General features: G+C 48.2%; 11 protein-coding genes across 11 annotated transcripts; 6 read left to right on the top strand and 5 right to left on the bottom strand.

Annotated features, from left to right (window-relative positions):
- Positions 1-157: 157 nt before the first annotated feature.
- On the bottom strand, positions 158-1,535 carry EV420DRAFT_1540683 (uncharacterized protein). Its single transcript, XM_060473089.1, has 2 exons — positions 386-1,535; positions 158-329 (listed from the first exon to the last, which is right to left on the bottom strand). Exons 1-2 carry the CDS (start codon positions 1,289-1,291, stop codon positions 288-290), a joined length of 948 nt encoding a protein of 315 aa, XP_060331062.1. The 5' UTR covers positions 1,292-1,535; the 3' UTR covers positions 158-287.
- Positions 1,536-2,260: 725 nt separating this feature from the next.
- On the bottom strand, positions 2,261-3,571 carry EV420DRAFT_333642 (thioredoxin-like protein). Its single transcript, XM_060481739.1, has 4 exons — positions 3,418-3,571; positions 2,853-3,368; positions 2,424-2,803; positions 2,261-2,371 (listed from the first exon to the last, which is right to left on the bottom strand). The coding sequence occupies exons 1-4, from the start codon at positions 3,418-3,420 to the stop codon at positions 2,269-2,271; spliced, it is 1,002 nt and encodes a 333-aa protein (XP_060331061.1). The 5' UTR covers positions 3,421-3,571; the 3' UTR covers positions 2,261-2,268.
- Positions 3,572-5,003: 1,432 nt separating this feature from the next.
- Positions 5,004-5,895, bottom strand: EV420DRAFT_333482 (RBP11-like subunits of RNA polymerase). The gene is made up of 5 exons (XM_060481738.1): positions 5,764-5,895; positions 5,601-5,698; positions 5,526-5,552; positions 5,304-5,353; positions 5,004-5,251 (listed from the first exon to the last, which is right to left on the bottom strand). Exons 1-5 carry the CDS (start codon positions 5,791-5,793, stop codon positions 5,121-5,123), a joined length of 336 nt encoding a protein of 111 aa, XP_060331060.1. The 5' UTR covers positions 5,794-5,895; the 3' UTR covers positions 5,004-5,120.
- A 241-nt stretch (positions 5,896-6,136) lies between these two features.
- Positions 6,137-7,138, top strand: EV420DRAFT_1540666 (uncharacterized protein). Its single transcript, XM_060473088.1, has 3 exons — positions 6,137-6,474; positions 6,525-6,754; positions 6,783-7,138. Exons 1-3 carry the CDS (start codon positions 6,241-6,243, stop codon positions 6,940-6,942), a joined length of 624 nt encoding a protein of 207 aa, XP_060331059.1. The 5' UTR covers positions 6,137-6,240; the 3' UTR covers positions 6,943-7,138.
- Positions 7,139-8,705: 1,567 nt separating this feature from the next.
- Positions 8,706-10,413, top strand: EV420DRAFT_1540662 (uncharacterized protein). The gene is given in 7 exon segments (XM_060473087.1): positions 8,706-8,764; positions 8,815-9,061; positions 9,100-9,414; positions 9,446-9,593; positions 9,667-9,944; positions 10,006-10,194; positions 10,207-10,413. The coding sequence occupies 6 exon segments, from the start codon at positions 8,739-8,741 to the stop codon at positions 10,192-10,194; spliced, it is 1,203 nt and encodes a 400-aa protein (XP_060331058.1). The 5' UTR covers positions 8,706-8,738; the 3' UTR covers positions 10,207-10,413.
- A 144-nt stretch (positions 10,414-10,557) lies between these two features.
- EV420DRAFT_1620517 (uncharacterized protein) lies at positions 10,558-11,936 on the top strand (the record flags this gene model as incomplete). Its single annotated transcript, XM_060475582.1, has 6 exons — positions 10,558-10,751; positions 10,803-11,032; positions 11,087-11,245; positions 11,329-11,587; positions 11,647-11,806; positions 11,832-11,936. 6 exons carry the CDS (start codon positions 10,558-10,560, stop codon positions 11,934-11,936), a joined length of 1,107 nt encoding a protein of 368 aa, XP_060331057.1.
- A 267-nt stretch (positions 11,937-12,203) lies between these two features.
- EV420DRAFT_1642532 (uncharacterized protein) lies at positions 12,204-13,047 on the bottom strand (the record flags this gene model as incomplete). The annotated part of the gene is made up of 2 exons (XM_060477377.1): positions 12,204-12,838; positions 12,894-13,047. 2 exons carry the CDS (start codon positions 13,045-13,047, stop codon positions 12,204-12,206), a joined length of 789 nt encoding a protein of 262 aa, XP_060331056.1.
- A 1,479-nt stretch (positions 13,048-14,526) lies between these two features.
- On the top strand, positions 14,527-15,144 carry EV420DRAFT_1479482 (uncharacterized protein; the record flags this gene model as incomplete). Its single annotated transcript, XM_060469582.1, has 4 exons — positions 14,527-14,566; positions 14,618-14,642; positions 14,699-14,793; positions 14,849-15,144. The coding sequence occupies 4 exons, from the start codon at positions 14,527-14,529 to the stop codon at positions 15,142-15,144; spliced, it is 456 nt and encodes a 151-aa protein (XP_060331055.1).
- A 737-nt stretch (positions 15,145-15,881) lies between these two features.
- EV420DRAFT_1269707 (NAD(P)-binding protein) lies at positions 15,882-18,706 on the top strand (the record flags this gene model as incomplete). Its single annotated transcript, XM_060467519.1, has 12 exons — positions 15,882-16,177; positions 16,277-16,440; positions 16,500-16,565; positions 16,620-16,667; positions 16,721-16,807; positions 16,851-16,990; positions 17,477-17,803; positions 17,861-17,909; positions 17,973-18,113; positions 18,168-18,233; positions 18,288-18,348; positions 18,475-18,706. The coding sequence occupies 12 exons, from the start codon at positions 15,882-15,884 to the stop codon at positions 18,704-18,706; spliced, it is 1,677 nt and encodes a 558-aa protein (XP_060331054.1).
- Positions 18,707-18,916: 210 nt separating this feature from the next.
- On the top strand, positions 18,917-20,197 carry EV420DRAFT_1270048 (phosphopantothenate-cysteine ligase; the record flags this gene model as incomplete). Its single annotated transcript, XM_060467539.1, has 6 exons — positions 18,917-19,060; positions 19,113-19,147; positions 19,204-19,232; positions 19,284-19,672; positions 19,719-19,838; positions 19,895-20,197. The coding sequence occupies 6 exons, from the start codon at positions 18,917-18,919 to the stop codon at positions 20,195-20,197; spliced, it is 1,020 nt and encodes a 339-aa protein (XP_060331053.1).
- Positions 20,144-23,105, bottom strand: EV420DRAFT_333332 (uncharacterized protein). The gene is made up of 2 exons (XM_060481737.1): positions 22,206-23,105; positions 20,144-22,151 (listed from the first exon to the last, which is right to left on the bottom strand). The coding sequence occupies exons 1-2, from the start codon at positions 23,054-23,056 to the stop codon at positions 20,369-20,371; spliced, it is 2,634 nt and encodes an 877-aa protein (XP_060331052.1). The 5' UTR covers positions 23,057-23,105; the 3' UTR covers positions 20,144-20,368.
- Positions 23,106-23,311: the final 206 nt, after the last annotated feature.

Here is a 23,311-nt window from a genome sequence, read left to right as displayed (position 1 = left end):
AACACTCAAGGGCCATCAACGTTTGGGCTCATGCTGAAACTGATGCTATATGTACGAGATCGTCAGTAAGTGATAGGTTTTCGGCGAGGTACCTTATTCGCAAGCTTTGACCATTCTTTACTGCGCGCACCGCTTGGGAATAGAAGTGAACGCTGGGAACAGGATAAAAGTTTAGACTACATGATCGGCTTGCCTCGGATCAGCTTCCGTGTCATCGTCATATCACTGATTATGTACATATGCTATGTGGAAAATCTATAGGAAACCCAGTAAAGTTTGAAAGTAGTCTACATATTCGAGGATGAAGGTAGATCCAATTCAAGCGGGACCTACACTCAGATTTAATTATAAGCAGACCGAACCCAAAGGAGTGCTCAAGATTTACCTGCGAAATCACTTTTTCCACCTCGAACGACAGTCGATCCGTGAGAATACGCATTTCCGTTACCATTGTCGCCTTGCACGGTGCGCAGTTAATATTATTAAGCAACCTGTTCACAATATCATCATCCATCACTGTTTTCCCCCTAGGTCGTTCCTTCAGCCTCTCTGCTACATCCTCGAAGTACCGCATCAACCACAGATGGACATGATACTCCTTCCACGGTGCCACAGACACCCAACACCCGCTAGAACGTGCATCTGAGCAGCACGGAGAGCCAGCGCACCACCACGAAGATGAAGGTTCAGGTATTCCTCTCCAATACATGTTGCGCCTCGAGGAAGACGTGCGCTGCACTGTCGTTTCAGCAGCGGCGCTGCATCGTTTATGGTAATCCAGTAAGCGCCGGTAATCGAGACCTGTGATCAGCCTAAGCTCCTTGATGGATGGATGATCACTGGCGGGATGAAAAAGGGTGTTCTTAGCGGCTGCCTCACATACTTCTCGCCAACCATAATGAACCGAGATGGCGAAGAGACGCACAGGCTCCTGAAGAATGAGGGGTGATTTGAGGAGGGATTTCTGAATGCGTTTCTCGACACTGTCCATACAGTACTTGGAAACAGCCTCGTGGAGTTCTGTGACCTCCTGGACGTCTTCGAATAGTGGAGGCTCGCCGGGATAGCAGAAGAGAAGAAGTTTTCGGATAATTTTTGCTGTCTCTACTACTGGAGCGACAGGTAAACCGTTTTTAATTTCATCTGGATTACCATCCGAGAACATGTGCTTGAAGAAAGAGGAAGCGAAGGAGAGAAAGGCTTTCAGGACAAAGAATTCAACGTTATCGGAAGATCGAAGGATGACATCAGCATCTTCGACAACGTCAAAGGGCGTGGACGCGATTGTCATGCTTGAGGCTTTGAGGGGTAAAGAGTAAAGACCTATTGTGCTGTTGATCGGTGATAAGAGCCACTCGTGGGATTCTCGCACTTTTTACCTCTTTCTTTCCCGTGGATTGAGCTAATCTGTGTACGTTTTGATTATTTTGATAGATCATGTGTAGGCTCGTAGCCACAGAGCAACACTGAAGAACTCAATCACACGAAGTGCGAGGAACGAGCTCTGTAAGAGACGTCGAGACGATACAGGTGATGGTAAACTAGAGAGAGAGAATCGTACGCTACTGCCTATCTGAGTATCCCGGAAGTAGCCGGTGAGTAACCGGAGTCCCTGGTTACATCATGACACAAAACATGACTGGGGAGTTCTGAGTCCAGTCTATCTAAGTAGTCTGCGTCGTACGAAGAAGGCTGGCAAGGTAACTTCGTGCTGAGTGCGAGAGATGATTTATATCCTCGCTGTGAGAAAAGCGAGACCTAGCGGATGGTGAAACGAATCCAGCATAGATTTTAATTCTTTCTTCGTCTTAGGTATGTACCGAAGGTGCAATGACGGGAGCACGTTCGTCTATGTGTCGTGGCACGGCACTGGGATTATCTTCCCAAAATGATCATTAGAGCTTGAGGTATGTAGCTTCAATCTTGACCACCGGAGGTAAATGTAAATCCGCTCTTGTAATGGAGTCCACGGGCGGGGTAACTCTAGATGTTGCCGTTGAACCATAGCCAAGAATTGCGGGCGTTACCTGAGGAGAACATACTGAACAGACTAGGCGATGATGCAGTCTGAGACGTGGAGCCTGGAAACCGGCAAAGAGACAGGATTTTTGATCCTTGAACCAACGATGCACTTGACCACTAAAGATATACAAAGCGAGGAGATACAAGAGAAATCTGACATAGACTTGATGATAAGCAGTGAAGAGGTAATGGTAGAACGCTTACCGGCTCTCCAATATGCCTATAAGTAAATCCCGTCCAGGACTATCATCTCTCCTCGTCCCAGAGGAGGTCATCGTCTTCGTCATCACTCGGAAGACCAAAATTATCTCTCCCAAGAAAGGATTCAGCTGGGCGCAATATGCCATTCCTGTTGGTGAGGTCATGATATGAACATAGACAGTGTGGTTCCTCGGACTCACTTCTCGAGTAGTTCATCAATACCTGTGGCTCCCGCCTCCCAGTCCACTCGTACCCAGTTGTGGATGAGCTGGCCACCTCGGTAAACCAGCATGGTAGGAAGCATGTCAAGGTCGACGTCTTCTTCAGCATAACCCTGCTCATCTGATTCATATTCGTCTTCGTCTTCGTCTTCGTCGTGGTCATCGTCCTTGTCGCTGTAGGGGTCGTCGTCGTCATCGTGAATAGGACGAGGCGGTCGGTGCGTCGTTGACTTGGTCATTGATGAACCAGTTGAAGCGAAACCGAGGGCCGATGCCCGACAACGCAAAAATTTCGTGTCCGGATGTGACCGAGCCAGGCGGGAAAGAGTCTCATCAAGAGTATAGCATCTGTCCAACGACTGTAATGTATTTAGTTCCCGGTGCAGACAGCGGTGGAGCGACACCCACCGGTTCGTAGATGTGCACGATGACCCAGGCTCCTTGATCCTCCTTTTCAACGGCCTGGACAAAACTGCGTACGCCAACTTCCCTCAGATGTCCGAACTTTCCTTGCCTTACCATCCCAAAGAAATCTCTTCGCTCGCGTTCGTTCTTCACCAATGGATCCACTTTCTCATCACCCCTGTCCGCCTTTTCTCTTTCCTCTTCCAAGTAGGTTTTCCCTCCAAGACTGCTCTTCTCCATGCGGGTCCTCAGCTCCGCCATCTCATTGGCCTGTCGTTGTCGTTCAAGGGTTTCGGCCTCGTTGCGGTCGCGGATGACACCCTTGACACCAGTACGCCCAGGACCCATCCCGATTGAATCCTGCTGAGGCTCCGGAGGTACCAAGGCATTGCTTGTATCTATCTCATCATCGTGCCATCCTTTGTCTGAAGACGGCGATGGTGTTCGAATGGGTGATGAGGAACGCGAGGTTCCGTTGAAGAGCTCTCCAGATAGCACGAGGCTTTCGATGTCTGCGTACTACATGAATATCAGTCAGGAAAGAAGAGCTGAATGTGATATATGTCACCATCTTTTGCGTAGATGACTGCTGTTGCCAGACAATCGACGAGCACGTTCGTTATGGTGACCGTATGTAAGTGAAAAGGGGGTGATTGCTAATTGGGCACTTGAGTGCGGTCCGGAACTCCGAAGTGAGACCAGCCCAAGTGCCAGGTCATTCATGCATGGGGACAGCTTCCATGAATTCTGTCGGTAAATTATGTACATTCCTTTACGGGGACACACCGCCTTATCAAGACCCATCTTTTGGTCCGTGTACCATTGCTGTGTTTCCACACGGATGAGGTTGAAGGGCTGAGAATCCAGGTGTTGCAGGTAAATAGGATGTTCTGGGCTCGTTTTGGACTCGACTCCGACATCGTGCATTGCCAGGCAATACAGGCGTAAGGACAAAATCAAAGGATTCTCCATTTGTTCGTCTAGACAGTATCAGCTCGCTTGGAGTTATAGTGAACCGAATGTCAAGGCCCTCCGATGGGCACTAATAGCAGGAAGCCGGTGGACAGTTGTAAATAACCTCTGAAAATAGGAATCCGATTTGACTGCTTGTAGATACAAGATGTGTACATGTAGCGAGAGGTCCCCGCCCCTGGAAATGCAAAGCCAAACTGCTCAACGTTACAAGAAGAACAGGTCAGAAACGCTGAGATATGGATAACCCCATACATACACTGGGCACGAACATCGCCCGTATAGACGTCGGCACTCCATCAACGCTGATCAAGGAAACAACACCAAAACGTTCGGAGGCGTCCGATGTGTCTATCCACATCTTTCGTTACGGCGTACCTTGGATGCCGAGCTATATCCAGTGCGAATACTAACAGAGCTTTTTGGAGACATCATGAGTCGAACAATTTCCATCTTATGGTCTTGTTAATTGGGAGATTGTACTGGTTCCCGATCTAAAAAAAATTCAGTCGCGCTCACCATTCTTATCAACTCATGAAACGCTCGCAACCACATCCACTGTGAGCGCTGTACCAACAACGAGAACGAGTCAAGGACAGGTTTGGCTTTTCGGATCAGCGATAATCATCTGGTCAACAATGAAAGAGCACCGCCGGATGTAGTTCAGGTCAGCTTATGGGCTACGGGAACACCGCCAGTCCAAAAACAGCGAATCACGGACAAGAGAATGAGACCGCCGAGATCGCATTTGGGTCTACGGATAAGAGGTAATCAGTAATTCCAAGGATTTCATAGGTGAAGCAATCTAAACGGAGTCCCTAGTCTATGAAGGTAGGCGTATCAACGAAATGCTGCATCTTTTTCCTTGTCAGACACCGGGACGGCTGTGATTGGTATTAACATTCGTACAGCGCCCTTTGGCTTGACCTGACATGTAAGAACAGGGTGATCGAGAAAGTAACGACTTGGTTCACATGGCAGTGGTAAGCAGGTTAAGTTCGGCGTCGTATAATGATGACGACAATGCACCAAGTGCACACGATTTAATATGAACCGATCCAGCATAGGCAGAAATACCCAAAGGAGGCGATGACGGAGAGAAGACTGGACGGGAGCTGTAGTACGGTGCGACAATTGCTTTTATCCATTGTTCAGTGGACATATTCTTCGCACAAGATGACGGAAATCCGATAATCGACGTGACCTTTGGAAAAATGTCTACTATTGCCATACGAGCAAGAGGCCTGCCTTCGTGTCACAGGGGAGCACGAAATCTTGCATAGTATCTATACACTAGCATCAAGATTTTTCCTCCCATCGCTCATAGATGTCATTTTGTAGACTTGATCGGTATGCAGTATCAATGGTGGAGCATAGAGCATCGAGATCATCCAGGGCCGTTAAGAGAGCGGTTAGTGAGGATAGGTGATCTGGACCCCTATGTGAGCGTTGGATTTCCACCCGAAAGGTCACGATACGTACCGTACATTTGAATGCGAACATGTATAAAATTTTCGGAAGGGTGAGGGACGCTATTAGACGTTTGCATCAGCACAATGAGGACAATAAAGATGGTGCCGTATAAACTCCCTTGGCGCGTCATCTATGCAGCGACAAAGAGCCGAGAGCAACGTCGACGCGACCAATTGTCTTTGTAGGGCACGAACAAAGAAAGGAAAGAATGGGGAACAGTTTGATGCATACCTGTATCCACAAAATTCGACCTTGGGACTAGAAATCCTGATGTCAGACGGGCCACCACCGTGACAACAGACGTACTTTTTCATGATCATCCATCGCAGAGCATTTCCTATGGTATGCGATTCGTCATGAATTTTGTATGTCGCGGCTGACATGTCCTCAGAAGCTCCGCTCATCTGCAATACAAGGCTGATTCATTACGGGTGTTTATTATTGAAAAATAGCCGATAACAAGGCTCACTATTTGGACTTTGGGTATTAGCTCTGCCATCTTCAGGGTGGTGGACTTTTGTGAGGCGGCGGCGCAAGAAGCAACAAGTCGATAGACAAGCTTCGCGAGAAGAATAGAAAATTGGCCATTGTGCGCGTTTCAAAGTCCGCATTTTCAAATTGCGCGGTGACCTTCTTGAAAGTGCGTTTGGTCCTCACAGCTTGATGCTAAAAATCGAATTTTAATCGAAACTTCAAGGAACTTCATCTCAAAGTGCTATACGAATGGAAACAAATACATTAACAACTCGAAGTTGATAACTAAATTCATTCGAAGTATAAACCCAATATAAACTCCGAATTGAGACAGTTGTGACACATTGTGACATATGTGACAAAACAATGGTTTATGTTCAACGTTCATTGTGCGCACGCGGGCTATTGAAGCGATGCTTTTGTTTACAATGAATGGGTCGGCCGGATTCTTTCTGAGTGATATAAAGTAACTATGCTCGTTTCGTACCAATATTTCCATCCTCCCTCCCGTTCTTGCTATTTCGTCTTCAAACTTTGTTCAAAATCAAAAGGCTGGTCCTCGAGCCCCGGTGGACCATTACATTCAATCCAAAATTCACACCTCTCTATGCCTTCACAACGACCCACACTTCCGTCGATTCATAGCTTGGACCTTCTTCCTTTGTGCAAGGAAGTTGATACTAGTAACAAACCTCTAAATTACCTAGTAAGTCAACATTTTGCCTTAGAATAACTCATTCTGATTATTATGGACAGTCGTGCCCTAGAGCCGTGCATCAAAATCGTCGTTTGCACCGACAAGCCTCCATCTCTTCTTCTACATCTTCACGGACACCGTCTCCATCATCTTCGCGATACCCCTCCTTGACATTCCCCGCTGGGATCCGCCTTCGACTCGTTCCATGTCCTTTGGATGCTGCAGACGCCGTTGTTGTTGTCCCCCCTCCAGACGCCCCGTATATTCCACCACTTTCCTCACTCCAAACGTCTGCAGACCACGCCCCACCTTCCCAGGCCTCTTTTTCTTGTCGGACCAGCTCTGCAGCAGTTTCGTCAACCCCACCGACCCCTTGCCAAGGGCGCCAGGGTACATCCGTACCGTATCCTTCGTAACGGGGAGGTCAGACGAAGCCCGTCGGTATCTTTGGACCCGGATATGTCGATTTCGCTATGATAAGCTATGATAAATAACGCACATACGCATTTCTCACATGCGCCAACCATTGTATTAAGTATCGCTTATACCCACTGTATCGCAATCAGGTTCTTTTGAGGGGTAGCAGGGAGGATGGGTTTCCAGCTACCCGGTTTTATTGTACATTAAGGATCTAGTTAATAGTGATAAAAATGTATTAGTTTCAAGTGCGCTCCGATTCCCAAACCTGAGACTGACCACTGCCCATGTTCTCCTTGATTCGCTAATCTCAAGTTGTTGGGGCTATGGCACATCTGGATTTATAATTCACTTCGCTGATCTCCGAAACGGTTTATATCAATGCTTTGCTAAAACAAGTTGCCACAACTTGCAATATACCGATGATCATCGTAATATACGAGCTCTTTGAATGATGCCACTGAACTCCGTTCGTTTGTAGCACAGTATTTCCTGGCGGTGAGAGATACTCGTACATGATCATACATGGTCACCAACAAGATGAAGCTAGAGGTCAAGCATTCCGTACCATCCTCTCGTCGTCCTCCTAAAGTTATAAAGAAGTTGCCATATGTGGAGGAGCAAATAGTATGACAAAGCGGTACTATCAGGGTTGATATTACTGATATTGAACGTCACCCTCAAACGTGATGGTCACGACGTTTCGAAGTCGAGCACTGGGGCAGCGCAGTCGAAGTCAGTTCACCTCTGTGACTCTTGTTGGTCGTTTGATATCTTCAGGATCCTCAGGATCCAACCACAATTTTATTCTCTCGTCACACTCTGCTAACGCTTATCGAATAACTCCTTGGCGTTGGAAGCGACTCTTACAGATTATATTCGAGGCACTGGCATCAGAAAGTCTGCAGTTCCCCACCAATCAACAGAGTCGGTCCGTGTTCAGTCAATGATTTTTGCAGGTTTAGATGAAACGTCGGCTTTGCTTAGATTATTCGACACCCAAACCTTAGCAATGAGTCTACGGCGCTCGTCACTTCTCTTCGTTGTTCAGGACACAGTCTACTCGCCGTCTCGGGATGGACTGATCTTCGGGAATTGCGAGTTCTTCCCGGCGCCCATAACTGCAAAACACCAGTACACTGGTCCGTTCGTGCCATTTTATCTCACACCCGTCTCTCGACTACGTGTCTTGGAAATGAGTGAAACGATTCGACCAATTACCGGGGCATAGATATCTCGGCTGATTATGTGGGATTGTGACGGGTATATAGGGAGGGCGGAAGATGAAGAAATATTCATCAACTGACATGGCTTCAAGCTCTCGCCGGAGTAACACTTCTTCTCGCACCCCGCAGCTTCCCAAGGGCGGCGCGTGTCTTAACTGCAGGTAAATGAAGTCACTAGCTTTATTTGGAACGATATTTATGCCCTGCTTATTACGATGTAGGCACCGGAAGATTGTGAGTTACATACCTGTATCTTATCTTCAGCTCACTAACACTCAGCTCTAGAGGTGTGATGGAAGACAGCCAAAATGCGGACAATGCGAGGCTTCTTCCATTTTTAACGAATGCGAATATTATGGTCAAGGTATGACGAAGACTCGGATGTTAGAAGAGCAGATAGCCACTGTCGAACGACGTATTCATGAACTCGAGACTGCCCGACAAGCAAGTCCTGGGTCGCCTATATTTTTGACCCAGCCGTACAATACTCTTCTGCCATCGCAAGGTACGAAATTTCTGATAATCTGATGAAGTGACCTTTATTTGTCGCACTCAGGCAATCCTCGCAACGAAGAACCTGTGAGTTTGTCACTAATCATCCAAGCCGCATATATTAACCCACAAAAGAATATGCCTGTACAAGTTCACCAGGTCATGTGAGTATATGATTATGTGCTCTTGCGAATTCTCACTGATGTACCTCCAGCTTGCAGACGTTCCTTCGTCACTGCGCGGAACTCGGATTCTTCCTTGACATCGCCCACTTTGTCCAGTCGGCAACTAGCAGCAACCTTATTGAACGACCTGTTGCTGCTCTGCTTAGTGTCGCATACCTATGGGGAATTCACCTCTCCCCTTCCCAGGAAATCGCGGCTTGGGAAGACAAATTTCTTGCTCAAGCTGTAAATCTTGCTTCTCAAGGACTGGCAAACTGCTCTGTCCATCCCTACGGAGTTATCCAATGCATCCAGGCCGAGGTACTCTAGCTCAGTATTTCTTCCGGAACATGAAGATGCTCGAGGGAAAATATCATACCAGCGCTGCGGTCTCCCTCGTGCTTAGCTCTGGGCTGCATAAGATCAGGTCTCAGAATGGAGGTAGCGTGTCTATTCTCGGAGAAGCACGTAACGCTCTCGAGGAAGGAGAGAGACTTAATGGTCTTTGGACGGTCGTAATCTTAAATAACTGCTGGACTGCTGTGGATGGATCTCCTTCCAACCTATCCGACGGAGACGCGACTAGAATCGACGCGCCTTGGCCTCTGGATATTAGTGAAATATTCCAGGGTAAGTCTCTTCATATCTCTGTGCTTGTGCTTGTGCTAATTCTTTCGAAAGCCTTCTCGTCTTTTGGGCGGAACTAGCCACACCATCCAGAGACTCCTGCACGGTGAAGCAGATGCGGGGACATCTATTCTTGCCCTGCATGCCAAGGCATCAATTTTATTCGAGCAAGCTTCGCTTTTCAAGTCGAGGGTGCGTCCCGGTAAGGCGTACTGTTTTCTTCGCTTGAGTCACGCATCCGACATACGATTATTAGGAATGAATATACACACAAGTAAATCACTTCAAGGCAACCTTTGATTCGTTTTCCAACGTTCTGGAACGCTTCATTGAGAGCCTGCCCACTTTCCAAGCCATGTTAACGCTAAGTACGCCGGCTACCGCAGTAATGATCCACACCTTGGCGCATGCCACCGTGATTGTTCTTCATTTTCCCGTCAGATCCATGAATCCCAATTCTTTGGAGAGAATGGATAGGGCAGCCTTTGTAATCACACAGGTTTTGAGCGTGATGAATATCGCCGAATTCTCTTTCGTCGACGCAATTTTGGGTGTAAGTGTTTTCGTTTGTCGTGCTGAAGTGGTTCCTTGATTTTGCCGTCTATTCTACACAGGATTTGTGGTCAACTGCTTACAGGTTTTTGATCGGACTGGTGTCGTCGCTGCCTCAGCCCCAGCAGGTAAATGTACAAAGGGCACTACAGATGATCATCGGCGCTTTGACGGTGGTTGCACCCAGCTCGGCTTTCGTTAGTGAGTACACAATGAAATTACGCTGTCGACGCGATTCAAACGGAATCTAAAACTTGTAACAGATAACGAACTGAGGAAAGTGCGCGGAAACTGAGCAATGAGCGCTGCGCTGACTGACGGCGGTTGATAAATTCCATCATAATATCACAGACAACCAATTAATATAGGCCTAGACAACATCCTAATTTACCTACTATAATATTCCTATAACGGCATCTAATACTTATTATTGTATGTTAGATAGAATTAATGAATAATACATTCCTGGAATTTCTCAAGTTCACGAGTACCTCGCGTGGCTGTGCATTACCGGTTAACTTTGTACTTCACTCGCACAATTGATGCGGTCGCGTTCCCATCGACCATGCTGAAACCCGTGTCACTTACATAAGGTTGGCTTGACGTCTACACCCATGGACGTATCCACCAATATCACCCTTTGCGTACCCAGACCGCCGTCCGGCCAAAGTCCTGACGTGGCCATAGTCATTTCGACACCCAAGCTAACATATATCCCAGCCAACCACATTCTACTTCGAGTTGACCGGTTTGGATTCTCTGCGAATAACGTCACTTATCAGGCTTTGGGCGAGCATCCGCATTATAGGTACGACTCTAGTTTTCTTAGGTCAAAGCTTAAGCTTCAGCTGTATCACAGATACTTTGATTTTCATACCACGCCTGAGCATGAAGAAGTGAGCGCAAAAAGCCATGGGATCGTGCCTGTCTGGGGGTTTGCAACGGTTATAACATCAGGGCACCCCAAAATTGCTGTAGGCGAACGTGTTTATGGCTACTTGGCACCGACTAGATATCTTTTGTTGCCGGTGTCTCCCTCGGACGTGAACAAATATGCGTTCTATATTTCCAGGCCCCACCTACCAGCAGGTACGCCAAACGGAATAAAATTCTATGAATTCCCTCTGAATTTTTTGTCAACAGACTATCGACCATACAATCAAGTCCTTCGGTGCGCGACAGACCCGCAATACACCCCTAACCCACGAGCGGAGGACCTCACTATGCTCTACCGGCCACTCTTCTGGACTGCGTATTGGTTTGAAGACTGGCTTTGGTCTTCAAAAATATCGGGGGTGGCGCGTCCACCATCCTCCTTTCGTCGGCCTCTTCCAAAACCGCTTTTTGCGCCGCTTACCTCATCCGTAAACGACGGGCAAACGCAGATATAACCCCAAAGATCATTGGCCTGACCTCTTCTCGAAACATGGAGTTCACGAAGGGTCTGGAGCTTTATGATGAGGTGCTTGAATACAGCTCGTTCACGGCGTCCGACTCCTTTCATGGGCGGGAGAAAGATCGTTGGGTGTACGTCGACGTGGCAGGAAACGCGCCGCTTAACCAACGGGTGTTCGATCACTTCACTTCGCCTTATACTGGTGTTCTTGCAGCTTTTATTACATTGGGGATGACGAACCTTTCGCCGTCCTCTGATGCATCAGAACTGAGGGCAGGACATACCCTCGGGGCTACGCCTTCCTCAGATCCGACGTCTGCGTTCTGGCCCCAGGAGGAGCATTTCTTCACGCCAAGTGGTTAGCAGTACGACGGCATGAGCTCAGGGTAGAAGAGATCTTTACAATGCAGGAAATAGCTTGGAAGGAACTGATGAGAGACTGTGGCGGCTGGGTAGAGATCGAAAGGGTATATGGGATCGGACGCGGTAAAGGCTGCATATGAAAAAATCATCAAGGACGGCGTCAGGCCAAGTAAAGGGTTGGTGTGGAGTCTCTGGGATTCAGATATGCCTGTTCCTAACGCAACGAGGTTATAGTTGGGCCACGGTGCTTCCCAACTAGTTGATGCTTAAGTTTGTTTGATATTCCGTTATATAAATAGCTGTGTACGTTTGTCAACCAGGTATAATTGCAGGATAGGATTAGAATGTACGTCGTAAAGGTAGCGCGCATAAATATTGCAATCGACGATGCATGATATCAACAGAGCATACAAAATACAGACCTCATTTTTCTGATAAGATGTCGGCAATTTTACAAAATAGAATGAGATTACGTCGAATTCAGGCTTTCTTCCCAGACCCTCAAATAATAGTCAGCACGGGAACACTGGAAGTATGTGAGCACGCGATACCTTTATTTATTTGGCTGCTCTTTGATGGCGGTTTAGATCTGGAGGACGTGAACTCGAGGAACGGGTCCTCCTTGTCCTTGTCCTTGTCCTTGCCTGATGGGACTCCTTGTTTTCTTAGCTTTGTTGGTGCTGGTTCGTCATCATCGACCACAAAAGATTTCCTAGACTTTTTGGCCCTCCCAGCCCGATCTTTTGGACTAGGCTTATTAGATACAGGAGGTTTCGAGTTAATTTCGTCGTCACTATCACCGACAATGATGACAGACGGCGACCTTTTTCGCTGGATGGTTGATGTAGTAGACACAGAGATGGAAGATGAGGTCAATCGTGGACGTTTACGGGACGAAGGGGTAGGGTCTGTGGTAGGGACAATGGGACTAGAAAGACGACCGCCGGATTTCACGCGATTGGCCGTCTTAGTCGAACTTGGAAAGGGTTGACTGGAAGACGAAGCGATTTGAGACGGGAGGAGGGCGGCGGACGTCGATGCTCGACTAGATTTTTTTCGCTTACGGGTGGGTTGCGAAGTCGAAACAGACGAAGAGTCCTCATTCTGACTCTGCGCGTCGAGCTCCTTCAGCTGAGCTATAGAACATATCGTTCATTAACGTTTCAAATAGGAGAAACAGATATCACTGACTTTCGGCCTCTTTTACTTTCTCATTGAGAAGTTGAATCTCGTCTTGCTGCAAAATTCTCCCTACCGAGAGTTCGGTAAGCTCCTTTTCCTTGGATCGGCACAATGCTAATGAAGCATCGCTAATGGCTTGTGCGACAGCGAACCACTTGCGCATAGAAGCTATCAGATTCTGAGCGTGGATAGCTTAGGTTCGGGAGCTTGCAGAAGCGCTTGGAGGTCGTTGTTAGGATCCTCGGAGCACAGAGTATCAGCTGTCTGCTTCAGCTTTTCTTTCATCGGTGTGAGTTCCTTCAGGGCAGAGACCAAGCCCTTCGTGAAAAACAATGTTGTTAGTGTCTGTATACGCCAGCCCAGCAGGAGCGAGAGTCGATTTGATCTCGGTCCATTCTTTCACAGCCGCGTCCTTGGCTTCCTTCATTCTAGAGGACTGTGTGGAAAGCGTGTCGCGCTGTTCCCGCAATGCGTTCCCCTCCTTCTCCTTCGAACGGCACAGCGCCTCCCAGCCACTGCCGGCAACTGCAACATCAGATAGAATGTCCTTCATGATAGTGATGAACGTAGCGAGATTGAAAGGAGATAGAGCGTCGGGCGACAAAGGTTTCTTCGTGCTATCTGGCTTGTCCTGTATTGATGCCAATGCCAGGGAGATTGCCTGAGCCTTTTGTCCTTCGTTGAAAAGCTCCGCCACGCGTGGAATGATTTCTTTAGAGAAATAAAATTTGGTATCCTCTTGGACATACTCTAACCCAATCGCTCCCAACGCGCTCTTGAGTCCGGCAAGCGCCCCTCGAGCCTCCGCGGCGTCGTCTCTGGCTTGTTTTCTCTCTGCATCGGCTTTCTTGTAATCTGCTCGGATAGAGTCCGCCTCGCCTTCGAGCTTCTTGATACGCTCATTCAGCGCTTCGCGTTCCAACTTTTGCCCAGCTATCTCGTTCCGGAGCTGCTGTACCTCTACCTGCATGGCTGTAGCGTCCGAACACGCGCCATCTCGTTCCGCAATGAGTGAAGCAGCTTGCTGTTCTGACACCTCGTTAGATGTCTTTCTCGAGATATCAGCGGCGCAGCGAAAATCCGAGAATCCCTGCACAAGTTGCTGGTGGGTGTGGAGGAGTTGTGCATTTTCTTCTGAGACTTGCTTAGCCCTCGCCTCTGCCCTCTGCCAATACACTTTCGCGCGCCCTGAGTGCCTGCTCGAGTTCTGCGATACGAACGTCCTCCGACACCTTGCGGCTTCTATCTGTCGTTTGTATGCCAGGTGAACGTTGCTCAGTGCGCCTGCGAGCTCAGCGGAGAAAGTTCCACGAGTAAGCTGGCACCATTATGAATAGATGTAGAACGAGGCGCATTTTCCTGTTGGACTGCTGCTGCGCTGTCTGCAGTGTCGTCCGCCATTACAACGGTGAGCGAAGTTGCACAGTCGGCCGAATTGCTCCGAAAGCAACACGAGTCATAGCGTCATAAGAGGGTAAGGCGGCGGGCAGTACAAATCTACCTGGTTCAAACTCAGCGTCTTTGGCTTATCATTTCGAATGGTCTCGACTGAATCTCTAGTGGCTGTTCCCTATCTACGAGTACGCGCCAGTGCAGCCTGGCCCCGAGTACGGTCCTCAACTACACACAGCCATAAGAAAAGATGAAACTCTTTTACCTTTCTCCATCACATATCGGCGGTGGTGAGTGTGGTTTCTGAATCGACATAACGACTGATTCCTTACGATTCCCAGCCTTTTCCACCTGTAAATGGAATGGGTACGCAATTAGATCGAAATTGGTTTGATTTTAACCAACAATCACAATTTTGTCAGCACTGTACAGTTTACCAATCCTGGATCAAAGCCTACCTTTCCAAGGACATGCACCGTCAATGTCGGTAGCGTTATTATATTGATGTTCGGTATACGTGCGTTACATTGCAACAGTACATTAATTCTTGTCCGAGTCTAATTACTCATTAGTCGCCGGTCTGCTTGTCCTTCTAATCATCGGTCTTCACTTCAGACAAAGAGAAACCATCAGACGTCGCGACATGACGTTAAATAAAGACGAGGAGCAGGAGCAGCTTCTTCCATATATTACAGTCAGTGCCCCGGACTCAGACGACCGGTTTGACCCAGATTTGGATGCTACTTCGCCGCTGCCCCTCCCGCCGACACCCCCTAAAGACAACGCAGACGGCAAATCTCCAGCGGATGCTTTGGGTTATGGTAGGATCAATGATCTTGAGCCACCTCCCCCATACGTCAAGGAGTGACGGGACGGTTATGTCGCATTTGTTTGGTCAAAGCTAGGACTGCTCTCTACGGCCGATTGGTTCACACTCGTAAAGTGGAAAGCCCTCCGGCATCAATGGTATTGTCCTTGCGTAATATAACACAATCTTTTCTAGTGTGACGGGGGATGTTCTAATATTGAAATCCAGGTAGGACTTCGACTTTTCTGCAGCTAAGAACCTACCGCTTCATAAGTGACATGATTCTCCACGAAAAACGGACTTATTCCTGGCTACTCAGGTATACTTCTCATAGGCATGGGCGAGGTTTAACCTTGGGAGCCCGGTTGCCGGAATCCAGACAGGAAGGCAGTCTTTCAGCTTGGCGTCAACTTGGATGACCAAGTATCGACTTGGAAATTGCTGCAATTTTTCTACTAGCCTGCCTACGCACAACGTTCATCATTCTTGTGGATCAATATTGTCTATTCTCGAGGTCTCAAGTGTTTCCCCCACTGTCTGGGAGCTTTGGCTTTTCTAGGAGTTCCTTTTTCGAACTCACTGCACCCTGTGAGAACATTAGAACTACATTCTCTTCGAATTCGTGTATTACTGAACATTTAGAAGTCTTGTGACGAGGGCACAGGTCATCTGCGAGGTTTTCCATGCGGCATTCTCGTTATCAAACATGTGAAGGCTTCTCGTACTCCTGGTTTAGGCCCGGTATCATCTTCTATATATTTCTCCCTGGACAGGAAGCAAACGTACAGCCTACCACCATGACCGAACGCCCAGTTGCACTAGTGACAGGCTGCGCGGGCGGAATAGGCCGTGCCATTGCTCTTCGTCTTGCAAGCGATGGATTCGACGTTACTTTGAACGATATCGCTTCCCAGAAAGAGAATCTGGAGACCCTTCACAACGAAATCGAGAAGCTGGGAAAGAAAGCATCCATTTACACAGCTGATGTTTCGAAAGAGGACGAGGTAAAGGCTATGGTTGATAAGACTGTTGAAGTGCTAGGTAGATTGGATATTGTAAGCTTTCTCCCAATCTTTCCCCCGTTTGACTTGACGTTTCACTCTAGATGGTAGCCAATGCAGGTATATGTTCAGGTTCCTCTGGTCTCATGGACAGTGAGTTATCGAACACCTGTTTACGTCTTGGTAATCAGATTTTCTGGAACTCCGATATCAGCCACGGTGGAGGAATGGGACCGCATTTTTGCCATAAACGCACGAGGAATATTCCTTTGCTACAAGTACGCTGCGATACAGATGGTCAAACAAGGTTGGGGAGGACGGATTATTGGTGCGAATTCCGTCACGGGGATGAGAGGTGAGAATGGTCCATTCTGTGCCTCACTTTGTGTCCTGATTCAACGTTTCTCTTACTAGCCCATGGGAATTTATGTCCTTATAGCTCATCAAAATTCGCTGTTCGCGGGTTGACGCAGAGTGCTGGTGTGTCTAACTGTTGTTATGACTAAACCCCAAGGCTAGACACTAATTCTCCAGCGATGGAACTGGGACCGCACCAGATCACTGTCAATGCTTATGCACCTGGTCTGTATCATTCGGTTTCTTGTCTTTTAATTTTTTATATTCATGTGTATCAGGGTTTATTGACACTCCCATGACGAGATCTGTGTATTCTGGAGAAGAATTCGCTGAAAGTGTAACAATATCTCTGAGCTACATCAATTGTTTCCTAATCCGTGTTTTCCTTAAAGGCCCACCAACATGAAGATAAAGTCGCGTTAAAGAAGATAGGACAACCTAAGGATTTAGCCAGCTTGGTTTCATACATTGCGTCGCCAGAATCGCACTTCATTACTGGACAGAGCGTAAGTGACATTCGTTATGTATGTGGATTTCTTGTCACAGACGTACTTGTTTTCTAGATTTCTGTTGATGGCGGATGGTTCTTCAATTGACCGTATTCCGCCAGTCGTAAGATATATGTTGAGAGCATTCAACACCCGGACCGAATGGTGAATATACGCAATTTTTATCTGCTTGGAAGTTTCCTCGTATGCTTTACTTAGTACTTGGCCAATGCCGCACCAGTCAGGCAAGTACATGCGATTGCTATGGACTCGGTATTATCCCTCAAGTTCCAAATGCGTTCCCAGCTCTCGTGGAGTTTCTTGAATTTCTTTGGCCTTTCTAGGGAGGCTATCTAAGGCTCTCGGAATTAAGTGTGGGATCTTCTGTTCCTCGAATCCGGGACATTGTTGAATGCTGGGCCGGTCTTATGACAAGGGCCTGCGAAATCTGCCATGCGGCCATTCAATGATACACTGTTCGCAATGAGGGCATTCCCCATCGGATATGGGAGGAATTCTCGCAGTCTTTAGCGAATTGGGATTTAGGACCTTCGTGTTGGCCCCTCTTTCTATATCTCTTTCCCTGGACAGGAAACAAACGTACAGCCTACCACCATGACCGAACGCCCAGTTGCACTAGTGACAGGCTGCGCGGGCGGAATAGGCCGTGCTATCGCGCTTCGTCTTGCAAGCGATGGATTCGATGTTACTCTGAACGATATCGCTTCCCAGAAAGAGAATCTGGAGACCCTTCACAACGAAATCGAGAAGCTGGGAAAGAAAGCATCCACTTACATAGCCGATGTTTCGAAGGAGGACGAGGTAAAGGCCATGGTTGATGAGACGGTAAAAGTGTTAGGCAGGCTGGATGTTGTAAGTATCTTTCGTCTTTTTTCTTTTTGTTTTCATTTGACTTGACGTTTTATCCAGATGGTAGCCAATGCCGGCATATGTCCTAGATTCTCTGGTCTTATGAACAGTGAGTTACGGAACGCCTGTTTATATCTTTGGTATTTGATCTTCTGTTATCTGCCAAAATCAGCCACGGCGGAGGAATGGGACCACATTTTAGGAGTAAATGCGCGAGGAGTATTCCTTTGCTATAAGTATGCTGCGATGCAGATGATTAAACAAGGTCAAGGGGGGCGCATTATTGGCGCAAATTCTATCGCAGGGATGAGAGGTCAGAACCGAATGTCTGGATTTTTCTTTTCGTCCATATTTGACTACCTCTTAGCTCTGCCAGGCACATGTCCTTATACCATGTCAAAATTCGCTGTTCGCGGGCTGACACAGAGTGCTGGTGTGTCTAACTGTTGTTATGACTAAACCCCAAGGCTAGACACTAATTCTCCAGCGATGGAACTGGGACCGCACCAGATCACCGTCAATGCTTATGCACCCGGTGTGTATCATCGGTTCCCTCGTCTTTCAGTTCATTTTATTGCTAGTCATCAGGGTTTATCGACACACCATTGTCGAGATCTATGTTCCCCGGAGAAGACTTCGCCAAATATGTAACAATATTCTTGAGCTCTCGCCAGCTATGTCCTGATACTAGAATTTCCATCAAAGGTCCACCAGAGTGAAAACACATCTGCATTGAAGAAGATAGGGCACCCTAAGGATTTGGCCAGCTTGGTCTCGTACCTTGCATCGCCAGAGTCGCACTTCATCACTGGTCAGACTGTAAGCGTCACTCAATCTATGTATACGTTTCTTGTCATAGACATACATTTCCAGATTAGCATTGATGGCGGACGGTTTTTCAATTGACTATACGACAGAGGTTGATAGTATTCAATGCTTCCAATTAGCTTGAACAGCAGCGTTCGAATTCTTCGAGCTCTGAAGTTCAATGATAACATTGTATATATTTTTCTATCGTAAGACGATCAACGCGCGAGATTCGAAATCGCGACCAAAAATGTCACATGGCATGATGACACCTCACAGTCCAGGGTCGCCCATGCACGCCTATTGACGATGCACAGCGAACCTACGACCTTCTCCGCAGAGTCGTATTTTGCTACGCAGGGTCCACCACCCAATCTCGAGCATGAAGTCAATGCCGTTCGTGCCTTTGTCGCCCAGCAAATCCAACAGAATCGAAATGTAGTTTTGGTTACGGTGAGGCCATTCGACCTTTGTTTGACTGCTTTGCTCAGTGCTACAAGCATAGAGTGGAGGGACCACTGTTCCTCTAGAGCTCAATGTGTGAGAGCGTTCCGTTGTGCAGCAGTGGGAGACGCTTACAATTTGATGTGCAACAGTGTCCGATTTCTTGACAATTTTAGTGCCGGTGTGTGGACTTGAGCAGTATTCCGCCAAACCTTTACTCAAGGAAACACAGGTACCAGAGGTGCCACATCTGCGGAGTATTTCCTCAAAGCCGGATATGCCGTCATTTTCATGCATCGCCAGTTCAGTCTACAACCATTCAGCCGACATTATTCCCATTCTACCAATCCTTTCCTCGACTTCCTCGAAATAGACCAGACAGACAGCAAAGAACCCCAGATCAGCGTAACAGCCAATAAAAGGGCTCATTTACTCGAGGTCTTAACGGCGTACAAGTCTGTTCATGCTAACGGAACGTTGCTCACCTTGACATTCGTTACTGTCAATGATTATCTCTGGCTTCTTCGCGCTGTTTCGCAGGAGCTCTCCGTTATGCGGAGAAGGGCAATGTATTACTTGGCCGCTGCTGTCAGTGACTTCTTCCTTCCAAGACAGAAGATGGTGCGTAACGCCTTGTGGCCCTTGAGCTTGCGTTAAAATCCTTCAGTCAGAGCACAAGATCCAATCTGGCAAGGGAAGCCTACACATTGAAATGGATCAAGTGCCAAAGATCCTCAAGTCTATGGTAGATGAATGGACTCATGACGGTTTTATTGTCTCGTTTAAGGTAACGAAGGACAAATTTTGCCGGGCTGCCTTGTTTTCTTACCTGCCTTCTCTTAGCTCGAAACGGATCCTCTTTTACTGATACCAAAAGCTCATGCAGCACTAGAACGATACGGTCACCAAGTGGTCATCGGGAATGACCTTCATCGACGTAAATTTGAGGTGGTCTTCGTCTCTCGCAACTCTCAGCCCGATGGCGATGCTTCCACCAGCAAGCTAGAGGAGGCCACTTCTACATTCGTAGATCATTGGCTCCGTATTGATTTAGCCCACGACCCAACCAAAGAAATCGAAGAAGATATCATTTCAGAATTGGTCAGACGGCACGAAGAATGGGTGAAAAAGAAACAAGTGATGTAATGTATACAGCCAGATGAAACGCGGACACATGGATGGAGGGTATCTATATGAGGTTCTAGATTAAGCATGATTCCAGAGAAAGAAAAGTGTAGTCGATAAATAACTAGGCAGCTCTAGAGAACGCGCAAACAAGTTGAAGTTGAAGTCTCGAAGTGGCCATGTATAACAATACTACCTCAATCCACCAACGCGTGCCCAGAACATATCTTCCTTTATCCGTACGAGTTCTTTCCAAGTCCTCTCCTCCCAAGTGGTATCACCGATATAAACCTCCTTATTCTCATCTTCATTGTCTGACACCTCCTTCTCGTTATCGGATTCGGGCACAGACTCGACCGGCGACTCGAACTTTTCGTTCTCGTCATCAGAAGTGGACGTGACATTCCGGTCTCCGAAGTCTACCTTCCCATTTACATGCGAAGGCGTAGGTGAAGAAGGCGCGTCGCTTTCATTACCTTCGGAGCTAGATTGCTTTGTCTCTTCAACCCCTTCTGGAGCAGGATGTTTCTCTTCCACCTCTGCCACACCTGGTTCAGTTCCAGGCGTTTCAGAGGGTTCAGTGGTTGGAGCCTCAGGAGTGGGATGTCTCTCCTCTGCTGCGGGACGCTCGACTTCTTTCTCCGTGTTCTCGCTTTCTTTCCCTGCTTCCGTCTTTTCTTCCTCGTCTTCCTTAGTGTTGGAATCATCCTTCTCCCGTACGCTGTCCGGCGCCTTCTTCTCCTTCTCCTTCTCATCTTCCTCCGCTTTCTCCTTTGCCACTCCTTCAGGCTTCGGCGTACCTGGTCTTGATCCGGGCATAGGACGGGGTCCACGCGCGGCAGCTCTTCGAGGAAGCGGAGGAGGTGCTGCAGGGGAGACGGGGGTAGCGGGCCTAGAGTCGGGAAGAGGTACGCGTGTCGGAGTTTGAGGACGGATTCCCGACGTAGGCGGTTCCGCTTCCTGTGCTGCTGTCGTTGGTGGAGGCTGTGGAACAGGACGCCGGTCATTTCGTCTGGGAAGTGGCGGTGGGACTGGAGCCGGAACGACGGCTGACGGACTCTTGGGAGCAGCGGATAAGGACGGATGCAGAGGCGGCGGTTCAAACTTCTTGTTTCGTAGGTTTTCATTCTGGGCTATGGCATTTGCTTGGTCCCGCTCCCACGTAAGGTCGAGTTTCTTTTCCTTCTCCTTCTCCACTTGAAGCTTCTTCTTTTCTTTATCGTCGCCACTCCAGCTTGCTGCTCTCTCGCCAAGAGCACTGGCCATACCCCAAAGCCCCCTTCGCCGTGGTGGAACTGGAGGTTTGTCACTGTTCGACGCAGCCGGTATCGGTGGCGGAGGTAACGACGGGACTTCCTCTTCCCATATTCTTTCCACGATACCCGTGCGAACGAATGCCCATAGAGTGCATGTCTGTCGCAACCGCGTGAGACACCAGCCGCCAGTACAAAGAGGGTATGCAGCCGTTGACTGAGAACTACCACTGGAGTGATGGTTGGTCGTTAAATGAGCACCAGAATTATTTGTCTGCGATTGCGAGGATGTCGATGCGAAAGGTGTCGTAGGAATGGAGAGGTTAGGAAGGGCCGATGATGAGGACGGTGGTGAAGAGACTCTGAATACGTAAACCTGAGTAGGTTTCGTATTTATTGGCGAAGGTGGTACAGAATTCGAACCGTTTGAACCGTTTAAAGTGTAAGATAATGGTTTCTTGAACAGAGAAGACGACCAGGAACCACCAGAACCAGAAGGTCGCGATTCGGAATTGGGAAAGACAGGCTCTCCGCATAGCGCACAGACAGCATTGTTTCCGGACAGGCCAGGGATAGAGGGTGCATTTGAGAACGTATCTTGTAACAAATAGGTAGATGATATAGGTTCAATTGTAAGCTGTCCATTATGGATTGCAGCAAGAACGGAGCGGCGCGATAGCCAATTTAACGAGGGGGCGAGATCAAGGCGAACAGTAGGCTCTCTAGCACAGAGTAAGCATCATGAATATGCAATAAACTGACGGAAAATCACTGACGAGTCTTCCGACGAGAGGCGCGCAATGAATGGAAGCGGAAGAAGAGTGGTCATTGTTGGCGGTGTCGGGGTGGAGGTATGAAGGGTGCGCAGGTGGGCCACGAACAGGAGGAACTCCTGGTACGGGAGGTGAGAACAGATAAGGCGCAACGGGCGTCTCAGAGAGCCATCTTCACGTCGCTCTGCCCATTTCCCTTTACCCATCGAAACTCGTATTTCCAGCGCACGTTTGTCGGCCTCCTCCTTGTCAGCCTGGAGTGCTTGCATCTGCTGCTGCATGAGTGCAACGGCCTCTTCAGCGCCTTTCAACGCAATTTCTGCTTCCTCGACCTTTCGTTCGCTAAGCGCCTTGGAATATCGCGCTTCGGCAACCATGGTATTGGCCTGATCGAAGAGACTCGCACTAAGGTCATCCAATTCCTTCTCAATCGTCGCCCGCGCCGTCTCAGCCTGACCACGTTGAGCTGCTTCCTCCGTAGCCTTCTCCATCAGGCGATTGAGCTCGGCAGTAACGTTGCTCTTCTCCACCAGCAGACCCGTATTCAGAGCGGAGAGATGTTGCGTCCTTTCGAATTCCAGCTCTGATACTTTTAGCGTCGAAGACCGCAAATTGGCGGAGGTAACATGAAGGTCGTCCTCCAGATCTGATACTCTGTCGTATGATTTTACGAGCTTCGCGTTGAGCTGCGTGACTTGAGAGTACAGATCCTGTATTTGGGTACGTAGGGACTGAATGACCATCTCTTGGGCATCAGACTCGGAACCATGTCGTGGTCGTCCGCCAGCGGGCTTGTCGATATGAGTAGAAGTCGTCCCATTTGTCGTCGGTTCGTCGTGGCCGTCTGACGCCATGCTGGATGTTACCAGGCAAGGTAAGGATGATGTGGTCAGTGGCAATTCGTCGTCGGCGCGTTCGGCGCGTGTCGGAAGGATCAGACAAATATCGTCAAATTTTGCCAAAACCCCAACTTTCATCAAGGTGGTGCAAGGACCAACCAACTTCTTTCTATTTCTTCGAGATATTGATACATCTTTAACGCTGAAACACGGAGGATTAGAACTCCAAAATTCTTCAAATATCAAGGCAACGATTTCCATGACTCACCC

Source organism: Desarmillaria tabescens, assembly GCF_030435595.1.
Source record: "Desarmillaria tabescens strain CCBAS 213 chromosome Unknown EV420scaffold_16, whole genome shotgun sequence".
NCBI lineage: Eukaryota > Fungi > Basidiomycota > Agaricomycetes > Agaricales > Physalacriaceae > Desarmillaria > Desarmillaria tabescens.
The sequence above is the reverse complement of the archived record's forward strand: the minus strand, read 5'-3'. Positions and strand labels throughout refer to the sequence as shown.